The 12,043-nt window shown below is 42.1% G+C and overlaps 1 protein-coding gene across 1 annotated transcript in view; it reads left to right on the forward strand.

The window, feature by feature from the left end:
• plxna1b (plexin A1b) overlaps positions 1-12,043 on the forward strand; it is a 197,687-nt gene that overhangs the window by 153,396 nt on the left and 32,248 nt on the right. Inside the window, 4 exon segments of the mRNA XM_083938601.1 lie at positions 489-679; positions 7,157-7,308; positions 11,506-11,629; positions 11,742-11,878. Coding sequence (XP_083794727.1) covers positions 489-679; positions 7,157-7,308; positions 11,506-11,629; positions 11,742-11,878 — 604 coding nt within the window.

The raw sequence follows: 12,043 nt of genomic DNA on the forward strand, positions 1-12,043 counted from the left end.
TGCCAGCCCCCTCCCTATTTCTCAGTCATGATAATCATCTGGTGGAGTGTGAGCGATGCTCACTTGTCTTAAATACTGATATGTTAATGTAATTAGAAAGAAGTCATTTAGCAGCCAGTAATTGGTACAGGGTTGCTTTAAAGCTGCTCCATGACCAATGGGATTTAGGGATGGAATAGCAGAGAGAGAGAAAAGGGATTTTGCTGTACAATTCCTGAGGCCCTTTGGGAAATAGTGCCTTAACTCAACCTAGCCTTAGTGACATTGAATAAGTTTTGGATTTTTTTTTTTTTTTGTGGAAGTTGAGAAACTTATAATGGAGGTAATTGGTTGTTTTTGTTCAATCCAGGGTTTTTTCATCTACTTAGTTAGCTTTGTATTGTAATAATTCAGTACTAAACTATATTGATGAGGAGGTAACTTTATTCTCTTCCTAGCCTTTTCCACCCCAATAATCATTTCTCAATATGTATTCTTCTCCTCACCAGCCCACCTGTATAAGTGCTATGCCTTGAGGGACAGCTGCGGGATGTGTCTGAAGGCAAACCCCCGATTTGAGTGTGGCTGGTGTGTACAGGAGAAGAAGTGCTCCCTGAGGCAGGAGTGTACTCCCCCAGAGAACATTTGGATGCATGCCACCACAGGAAACAGCCGCTGTGCACACCCCAAGATCACCAAGGTAAGCTGTGATAGTAATCACACATGCTCACGCCATATAGCAGCTCAGTAAGGAAACACATTCCTGTGAGTTCACACACGCACCTCTTTGAGTTGGATTGAAATTGTTAAGCGATTGGTATGCAACAACATGCTTTTAGAGTATACATCATTACATTTAGTGTAACAAACAAATAGAACTTTCCAAAGAAATTCTTAACTATTTTTTATCCAGATTAACATATAAAATAGTTCAAAATAGAAGTTTTTGTTGAGGTGCCTGGGTTATTTAAAAAAAAAAAACATGCTAGAACAGCAGTGGTATAACCACAGTTTACAGCTTAGAATTACAGAATAAATAAAAAATTAATACTTTGTCCTCTAATTTTGATCTCCACTATATATACTACTAAACTCATCACAACATATTTCATCTTATTACATAAATAAAAGTAAAAGCTCATGAAGTTAATCATTTTTTGCCAAAAATTTTAACTGATGCCGTCTGCACAAACATTAGTACCTCAAGGTTTGTGAGGCCAGGGAACAGCCCACTCTAAAATCAACATTGCATGGAGCTGCTGAATCCAAAAGTCAAATAGAAGCTCTTCTCTTACCACTGCTAAAGGAAAAGCAGACACTAGCTGCTATTTGGTATGTGTTGCCCAGCAACTCGACCTCCTAAACAACAAACAAATCAAGTTTTTTTCGGAGGGTCAGAAGGGAAGGGGGCTCAAGTGACAATATGCCCTTTGTAACAGGTTTGTGATTGCCTCTTGTTCGGCAAACTTTGAAACTGAAGACTTGCCTGTTGGCACAAATCTTAGGACTGCCAAGGTCAACTCATTACTAAAAGTAAGTTTCCCAAAAGAAGAGGTTATAAATCCCAACCTTTGCTGCATCACTGTTTGGCCTCAGCGAGTGAAGGGGACATCATAGGAGGGGATAGACAACTTAGAAGCAATCACCATGACTGCAACCACAACACAGATGGGCCGGCCAGGAGGCGGCAGTTCACACACACACCAACACTGAACACACTGACATGATTAGAGATGATGGCTAGACGCGCGTGCGCACGCACACACACACACACACACACACACACACACACACACACACACACACACACACACACACTTCTTAGGAGGCAGAGAGGGTGGTTGTCTGGAGTGTATGTGCGCAGGAGGGTGACAAAAAAACAGAGAATGTGGAGGTGTGCTAATTGTGCCCCACCATGGGCGCAGAATGTGTGTGCGCATGTGTGCATCTGACAGGCTGGTAGAGCTAAGGCGTCTAAACACCATGGTGTACCCATCTGTTGCTACCGGTAACCATTGCGGTGGTCCTCGTCTGACTGTGACCTGGGTCACCGCCCCTACAGCTCACCACTGGGACTGACACACACATGCGGGCTCTCACAAACACACACAGAGCCCGGTTTGAAAGCCACGCATCGCTCTGTGAGACGTGTCTCGATGCTCAACCCTTTCACTCGTTCTCGTTTGTCCTTCTGCTTTCTTCCCTTTCGTCCTTCTCTCCAGCATTCCTCTTCAAGCTTTTAATACTCTTTTCCCCATTAAAATGAAATTTGATCTCAAATGATAGTCATCTCAGTTAAAACGCTGAGTTATATTTCTCTCTATTTAAATGTGTGAAAAATATATGGATTATAATGCATGTCGATTTCGGCAATGCAGACCAGTTCGGAGCCCTCAGCACATTTCCTGTGTGTCATGCGTTCCTCTCTCTGTATGCGTAATGGAGATATTAGATAATTGGAGCACTGGCACATTGATAAATCCGTCTGCTAATGCTCTCTCTCTCTCTCTCTCTCTCTCTCTCTCTCTCTTCCTGCCCTCTTCAGTTATCTCTTTGAAACAAGCATACAGAGGCAATCGGCTTTTGTGTGCCTGTATGTATAAGACATATGGGGGGGGGGGGGGGGTGTACAAAGGGGTGATGTGGGTGTGTGTGTGTGCAAGCATGTGCTCTTGCACGTAAATAGAGGGGTAAATCCTAGCCTTGGGGCAAGATGTTGGTTGCAGTCAAAACACCGGCATAGAAGAGCTTCAAAAAACGGCAGCAGGAGAAACATACTGCAGGACTGAGAATATTGCTGAAACAAAGAAGAACAGAGGAAGAGAGAGACACTGGCGATGGTGTTATCACCGAGCCACGCTGCTGCCGGCCTCACATCTCCTCACCACCTTTGACATTTACAGTGTGACATTTAATGCCAAAATAACGTCAGCAGGTGACAAAGAAAATCTCTCCCTTTTCCTTTGCCATTTCATCCTTTAGTTCTACCAAAGAGCATCGCATGCACCACGCAAATTGCCAAATTTAATATTACTCCACTACTTAAAATCCCTTTTGTCAAATCCTCCTTTCCCTGTTTGATGCCCCTTTTTTAAAGTTTCTTTTTGCGTCACTCAGGCTCATTTGTTCATTTTAGCAAAATGCTGAATGTGTGTACCAAGAAAGAAACTCCACTAGCGTCAGAGTGTGACCACACACACACGCACACAAACACACACACATATGCACACAAAATACAGACTCTTATGACTTATACACACAGCTTTTCAGAGCAGCAAGTGCTGAACCCATTTGGTGTCATTTCCAAGTGTGCTATTGCCCATTTGACATTGTTCAATAGTGTGCAGTTGGCCACTGTTCTGCTAATGACTCTGGCACCTAAAGCACTGTTCTCCAAACACATCAATTGATGTTTTAGGCTCTAAATGATTGGTTTTAGACCAAGAAGTTGGCTTGTAGGCTGTTAAAGTGCTATTTGTATTACGCTACTCTTTTTTTTCTCTGCATTGGCATTGTGCACTAAGATTAATTAGTTCTCCTTTCAAAACAAGTTTCACATACACACTCTGGCTCCCACAGGCAAACACACAAATACTCTCTGAGAAGCCTGCATTCAGATGTAAAATGTTTTAAATCAGGGATAAAAATAAGCTACAACTTTTAATGCGTGACTTGTATGGTATCCTCAAAATCACAGTCACAGACAGTGGCACACGCACACACCAATTCGGTGCTGTCTCCCAGTGTGGTGCAGCAGTGTCCTAGTATTGGCCTTGGATGCTGCCTGGTCCTCCGTAATCCATCATCTCCTGCCGCTTTCTCCTAGGGGACAGGAAGAGCATTACAGCCAGCCCTTAGAAACCAATTAAAACAACACAGGCCGTGCGTGTGCGTGTGCGTGTGCGTGTGCGTGTGTGTGTGCGTTTTTCTCCCTTGTGATCTTTTGTATATGCAAAAGTTGTTTACTTACATATACTTGGGAAAGACCAATGATTTCCCCCTCCTTTCTTTATCTCACTCTACCTCATTATTTTCTGTCTATTTTGTCACTTTCTTTTCTTTAGAGGTGTTTAAACAATAAGTTTCCCTGTTACAGCACTGAGAGAAATAATCAAGTGCAGAGTAAATTATTGCACTTATTAGTTAGAAAGGTAATATTACTACTGGATGTTTGCCAATATGATATCTAAATTGAAATGATTGACTTTTTTTTATATCCCATGACCAATTTAAGTGGCCCAAGTGTGATTTTGACTTCCCACTTATGTTCTTTAAGGATTCACAACTTCATTCATAATAGTTTTATACTTTTACACTTGTAAACATATAGAGGCAAATACTTATTAATCCTGTCATCACTCACTTCATTACCTTCATTTATATGTTTGTGACTTTTCAATATTGAGAGTCTTTCACATCAAAGACAAATTTCAGAACCATCTATCTGTGTGTCCCCTTCTCCCCACCCCCTTCCTTCTCCTCCTCCTCTTCCTATAACTAGCAGATGCTATCTGTGCACTGCCTCTCAGCCGGCCACAATAGGCCTCACACAAAGCCTCCAACATAACAGGACAAGTCAGAGACGAAAAGGGAGAAAAGGGGGATTTGAATGGGTGTGGAGCTCCGCGACGGCGAGCAAAGAATAGAGCAAATGTTTAGGCTGGTGGCTCTTATCAAAAAGGCCTTTTGTTTGGGTTGTTTAGTGGTGGATGTAACAAGTGTGTGCGTGTGTGTGTGTGTGTGTGTGTGTGTGTGTGTGTGTGTGTGTGTGTGTGTGTGTGTGTGTGTGTGTGTGTGTGTGTGTGTGTGTGTGTGTGTGTGTGTGTGTGTGTGTGTGTGTGTGTGTGTGTGTGTGTGTGTGTGTGTGTGTGTGTGTGTAAACCAGTGCATTTAGAGAAAGAGAAGATTCTGACTAGCGCACCACTGTGTGCCACTCACTCTTTTGTCTCCAGCTAAAATATATGTGCATTCAGGCACAGTGACGAAGAGACAGAGAGTGGATTAAAAAGACACAAGTCCAGAGTGGAAGAGGAAAAGGGCGAGGGAAGGAGGTGAGATGTTCATCAGAAGCCTAGGTGGTGTAAAATGGAAAACACTCCTTAATTATTTCACTGTGGCATTTCAGTTCTGGTCTGCATGACACTGGGCTTTGTTCCCATTGTGTGTTTCTGTTAGTGGTGTCCTGAACACTTCTGGCTTTTATAGCCTGGCACCTTTTCTATAATGATGTTAGACGGGGGATCATTGTCAGGTACCATGTGGAGAGATAGAGTTGTAGAGAGCAGTTTGAGAGAGTAGATCTATTTTAAATATGAAACAGTAGATATACTTAAAGGAATAGTTTGACTTTTGGGGAAATGCACCTATTTGCTTTCTTGCTGAGAGCATCTCTTATGTCTGAACAGTAAATATAAAGTTATGTTAGGCATGCCCACTCACTTACCTAGGCCAAGTTAACCAGCCGCTCACAGTCGATTCATGTTTACTGTACATACATGAGAGTGTTATCAAACTTCTTGCAGAAAGAAAGAGAATTAAAGACCCCCTCCACTGAAAGTCAAGTCCTTAACCTTGTTAGCATGTCCATCTGTTGTTAAATATATGCCAATGTCAATGCCATGGCAGAACATTTCTGCCTTGAAACTGCAGTGATGGTCTCTACTTTCTGGTTTCAGACAGCCAGGGCTTCATAAATCACATACCTAAGGAACCAATCCCATCAACTTGCAGCTGGGGCATTCCATAGCGTTACTATGGCAGCAGTTATGGGTGGGGCTCGAGGCCTGATCCAGAATTTCTAGATGAGGAAGAAGAGTAGATATGTTCCCAGCCCACAAACACATTTGTGGGAAAATCATGTTAAATGTTAGTCATGGCCACTTAGTTTTACACACTTAAAAAGTGTCCCGAGGATTGTATTTTCTAAAATAACAAACTATATGTTTTGGCACCAGTGCACTCTTTCTCCCTGTTTTACCTAACTCATACGGTGTTCTCATTTCTTCAAAACAGGCACATGTATTAGGCCTACTCTAAAGACCTGGTCTCACCATTATTTATGACAGCAGCATTTTTAACCAACAATCAGTTTGTTTCACTGGAATTGCTGCGACCCCGTATTTGCCAACAGAGGCCAAGTCAATTTACATGCTTTGGCGTAGAGTTCAAAATCATCAAGTGGACAGCACAATCAATTTACAAGGGCATGCAAATACATTTAAGTTGTTGGCTTTCTGGTATAAGCTTTAGCTTAGGCCCTCAAAAATACAAAGTATTGCTTCACCAACTGTTTTAAAACTTATATGTGGTTTCTGGCACTAAACCTCCTCTCTTGTCCACGTCTGTGTAGACTGTGCTATAAATTGATTCTTACTGTATTATGTTCACAAAACTGAAAACTATATATTTATGTTTGTTTGTATTTGTGTGCAGTGTGGTTCTGTACTTATAGAGGAATTGTCCGACTGATGGGAGCTTACCCAGTGTTCATCCATTGTATCCTTCCTTTATGGCAAACCAGGTCAAAGTGTGACCTTACCCACACCCACCACTCCACAACACCCATCCACCAGCATCTCATTCCCGTTTACCCTACCTCCAACCTGCTAGGACAAATGACCCCATCCCACCTCACCCCTACCCCGCCAGGTTTTAATCCAATTAGCTTTAGCCCTAATTATGCTAGTAATGACTGATTACCAAAGGGGCCATTGTCTGCTTCACAAGCTGGATGAATGGGGCAGTGATTAGCGACTGTGCTAGCCTCGGGTAGCCATTAGCACCTCTGCATACCTTTCGCAAGACCTCTAGGGGGAAGACAGGGAGCAGAGGTCGTCGTGCGCAGTAATTGTGTTCAGTAGATTAATCATCACAAGGTTAAATGAGAGATGTAAGTGAGGGCTTGATGAGTCGGTCCAGGTTAAGTGTGTGAGTTGGCAGGTTGTGAATGTTTGACTGAGTTGAGAAGTTAATGGATCCAAGGTCGTTTTTCATCTCACTTAATGAGGTAGCAAGTATCTGATTTATTGAGAATGGGTGACGACCATAATGACATAAGTAAACTGTCATTCATGCTCACATACAAACTATTTTTTATGATGTACTTTGGATAAAAATCGATTGTCCCATATGTCGTACTGGCTAACATATGTCCCCTCTAATTTGTTCTTCCAACCAGTTGTCTCCAGAGACGGGGCCCAGGCAGGGAGGAACCATGCTGACCATCATGGGCGAGAACCTGGGTCTGCAGTTCAAAGACATTCAGAGTGGAGTCCGCATCGGCAAGGTGGCCTGCAACCCTCAAGAGGACCAATACATCAGTGCTGAGCAGTATGTTAAGAATTTCCTTGCTCCCATGCTTGTCTTTGTCCAATATTGATATGACACTGAGGCTACATCCTCATGATTACGTTTTCTTCTAAAACAACTTTTCAAAACAAAAAAGACCTCCATCTACACAAGAATTTTAGCCCTGTATCAGAAAAAATCTGTCAATATTAACACACCTGAAAGTGCATAATGTGACCATTCGCGTACACTGGGTATGAGCGTGCCGGTGAAAACTGGAAGTGATTGTCTAACGTTCCTCAGGAAAGACTAAATTTGACTTGCTGGATGCGCTGGGTCAGTTTTGTCCCTCCCAGCATTACTCTGATGTTTATTTATACTCATGGATGTATAAATTGAAATTAGAGAAAAGTAAGACTAGAACAGATATGTATTTGCAAAGCAATTACAGCAACATATTAAAGCAGTACAAGAAGCATTATCCATCGTCAGAGAAAACCATGGCAATGGGAAAGAAGTACCCACACAAGGAAGGATAAAATCCCGAAAGGTATGTCAGCCTCACCTAACGTCCAAAGGTCTCCCATCCAGACTAAAACGCAACCCCAGAGTTTTTAAACTAAAACAGGCTCGGCATTGTTTCCAAATGTCTTAGTTTTAGGGGCTTGGAAACTCAGGAGTAGTTTGGACGTGAGACATAAAAGTAGCAGAATATATACGTTTTTTTTTAACAAAAATGTAGTTGCAACACAAACTCTCTCTCTAAGTAAAAGAAATGTTGTTAAAACACCACTTCCCTCTTTTAAACAAAACCAATTCTGCGCAAGCAGGCTCCTGCTGTGTTTGCTACTGTGATTCTTTGTACAAGTACAGTCCTGTAAATCTGACAGTAGCTGAGTTTACGTGGAACCTGTAATATAACTAATAATCAGAATAATAGCTCAATCAGAAGTGAATTACCTCATGTTACAACCTTCATCACAATTAATTTGGCCCATTCTGAGAGAAATGTAATGACATTTGAAGTGGCGGTACATGTCATATAAAAACTCTTCCACTGATGAAAGCTTGTCATGCGAACGCTCCCTCTGATTAAATTATGCTTACTGCTTACTGCTTTATGCGTTATTCTGAATCACGGCGGGTGCCGCGGGTGGAACTTAATTTCCTTATAATAACTGGACTAGTTTATTCTAAGAAAAGTATTACTTGTGCAACAGCAGTAAACAATCATAACTCCAAGTTCTTGTGTTCTTGATTCAGTCTATTAGATAAGACTGTTAACAGGTCAATAATTTTCTTTAGTAATATCATCGGAATCAATTCAGAATAAAAAACCAAACTCTTAACCACAGCCAGTGTGATGCTGGCGCTCCACTATTATAGCTACCCCAATAAGATTTGAGCCTTCAGTGAAACTACATGAGTTATACTCTATTTTATGTTGAATTCATCCAGTAAGGGAAAATCGGGGACACTCGTCACAGCTGGAGGTGTCCTCAATATTCTATTTCCAACTATGTAGCTGTCATTTGTACACAAATGCTCCATTTGCTGAGTTTTGCTGCACAGTCCCAGCAGATTTAGTTTTCTTCCCTGCCCCCTCGCAGAGAAGAAAACTAAGAAATGTGACTTTGATTATTTGACAGCCAGGACAACAGAATGCTGCGCCGCTCTCAATGACAGGTGTCTCCAAAATGGGTTTAAAAATATGTCAGCCTTGATTTTTTAGTTTACAACCTAATATTGTTGTATTCACACAGAAGAAATAATTTCAACACTACACAGCCCCTGTAGCCGTGGAGTAATATCAGGTGGTTCTGTGTCGTAACTTTTTCTTTACCACATGTTCATTTTGTCCGAGATTTCACATCCATAACCACCAAGGTCTCGGGGTTTAACCCTGTCAACCCTGTGGCGCTGCATTGGCCTGTTGCCATGGCACCCGCAGGGGGAGGAGGAGGAGCAGGGCGCGGCTGGCAGTGAGGCTGTCATGCTAATTAAAAGTGATGTTAGCCATACGGTGCCATTAGTGGCCCGGTCACTCTCGTCATTCCTGTGACCCTATCAGATCTGCAGCACAGGGGACAGGACATAGTTACAGGACTGACAGCACAGGTCAAAGGTCAGCTGGTGGGGAGGAAAGGAGTTGCGCTGACTATTGGGGAAAATGTAGACATATGTGTTCTTGCTCTGGCTGTCTCTTTCTCTCTGCCTGCACTTGCACTTCACACAGCCTGCACACATTCCCTGGTTTTGTGATTGAATTTAAATCGAATTGCAAGAAAACGCAGCACTTCTGGTCCCCTTTGGCTTTAGTAGGCTTGTCATTCACCTCAGTCATTAAATATTCACTAGATGGATTTGATTCCGCATTGAGAGAAGTAAATTATTGCCAGTAGTGTAGAGAAACAGATCCTGGTATAACCTTTTTTATTGCCTTATTAGTAGTTTTTGTGTGACAATTTGGCATATGTTAAAAAAAATGTACCATCACATTCCACCTGAGTTATTTGATTGAGGGAGGTATAATTTATAATGCTGTCCTCTTTACAAATACACAATGAACTTTCTGTCTTTCTAACCACGTATTAACAGCTCAATGTAGCCACCTGTCATCTGTGCAGTAATGAGGCAACTGAAGCTGCTGTTTCTAACTGAGAGCTGTCCAGCATTTTAATCACAGCCCCTATCATAGTGGGAGACCTGGGAATAAATGAAGGGAAAATAAAAACAATTCAAACACACAGTATCGGAATGTGAAATCCATTGTCGCTGTGGTTGCCATGGCCACCTGTAGAGAGGACGGAAGCAGGAGAGTTAATAACTCATCTCAGGGAGGGATGGAAGCTGAGGAGATGTGTAGGATATGAGCTTCTTCAATTGATCAGCCTCTCCCACTTTAACCCTCACTCTCTCTCTTTCTCTCTCTCACTTTCTCTCTTTCTTTCTCCTTCTTTGTCTGCCTCCCTCTCTCCTCTGCACTATCGCCCTTTCTCTCTGCCTCATTCGTTCACACTGGCTAATTAACAGTCAAGTGTGTCTCCAGTGGGTGAAACATGAAGTAAGTGTGTGTGTGTTCTCTCCCCGTGGGCTATACTGCCACTCCTTCCCTCATTCAATCATTTCTCTAGTGGATTTTTGTTTGGCCAGCCAGCACCGAGGGGCAAAGGGGAGGCTTAGGGTTCTACAGTATGCAGTGATGCAAACACATGAACACACACATCATACTTTGCCCTGTCTTAGCACAAAAGATTTCCTGATTCTGTTTGGTTGGCTTTTTGTTATTTTTATGAATGAGGCCTCATAAACGCTTTACTAAGAACTATTGGACTTTTGTTTCTGACTGGGACAGAGAAGATGAAAAATATTACGTTATCATCTGTTCTTCACCTCTGTCTCTCCGTCTCTCTCCCTCTGCGTCTTCCATCTGAAATGTGTTGTGGATCAATTATCCCAGCTCGGACAATAAAAATCCCCAAATCACTATGTTTTTCTTTGTTCCATTTAATGCAAAAATGATACTGCTGAGTGATGAAGAGCACTTCTGATGTGAAGAGAGATTTATTCAGAAATTGTCATGATTACATGAAATAAATCAATGAGCCTTTCGTTGATCAAGCGAACAGACTGAAGTTCATCTGTTGCACACTTCATATTTATTTATCTGCCAGACTCCGCCATCTACTACACGTGGTACCATCTTTTTGTTTGATTAGCATTTTCCGATCCTTGTGCCTCATCCTCATATGGACCTGGAGGGGCATACAAATATTATACACTATGAGACCATTCTCTTTCTCAGTATCCTCCGTGAGGCTCTCTGAGGCACAAACTGTTGGTGTGGGATGCAGGCCTGATAGCATCCTACACACACACACACACACACACACACACACACACACACACACACACACACACACACACACACACACACACACAGTGGCCTGCTGTTCTCCTCTCGCTCCTTCATGACCTTTTCCTAAAGGTTTTACACTGTGGCTATGATTCAATATGTATTTATCTTGCTAGATTCATCTGAATGACAAATAGTGAAGTTATACAACATGACGGATATGCCAAATCAGTTTTTGCTACACAGTAATCCATATAATACTAAAAAGGGTTTTTATTACATATTGAATCAGAGTATCAGAAAGAAATACACAATTAATTCAGTTTATTATAGTAGCAGTGATAATGGAACTCATCTCTTCGCCTCTGTTTCCCTTTTTTCAGAATTGTGTGCCGGCTGAATGATGCAACAGGTTACAGGGTGCAGGAGGCGCAAGTAGAAGTGTGTGTTAGGGACTGCATTCACCCCGACTACAAAGCAGTTTCAACCAAGGCCTTCACCTTTGTGGTAAGTGTCTGTCTGTTGTACCTTAAGAGCGTTTACAGCTAAGACAAAGCTTTCCTGTTGAAGCCCAGCAGCCACAATTTATCCACTTGTTCTTTGCCTTTGTTCTCCTTAGTCTCCGTACTTTACCCGTGTCATTCCTTCCACTGGGCCGGTGTCTGGAGGAACAAGGATCACCATAGAAGGCAGTCATCTCAATGCAGGCAGTGCTGTATTTGTGAAGATTGGACTTCACCCCTGCCGCTTCGAGAGGTGTGCAAATCCAAAATAACCTTAAACATCGTCAGTTTTTGTTACCTCAAATTTGATAGCAATCACAGTGTAATAAGTGATTCAGAACATATGTTAAAATATTGAAAGGGGACATATTATGCTCATTTTCAGGGGCATATTTTTATTTTGGGTTTACATGGTTTA

The sequence above is a fragment of the Echiichthys vipera genome (assembly GCF_963691815.1).
Source record: "Echiichthys vipera genome assembly, chromosome: X".
Taxonomy (NCBI): domain Eukaryota; kingdom Metazoa; phylum Chordata; class Actinopteri; order Perciformes; family Trachinidae; genus Echiichthys; species Echiichthys vipera.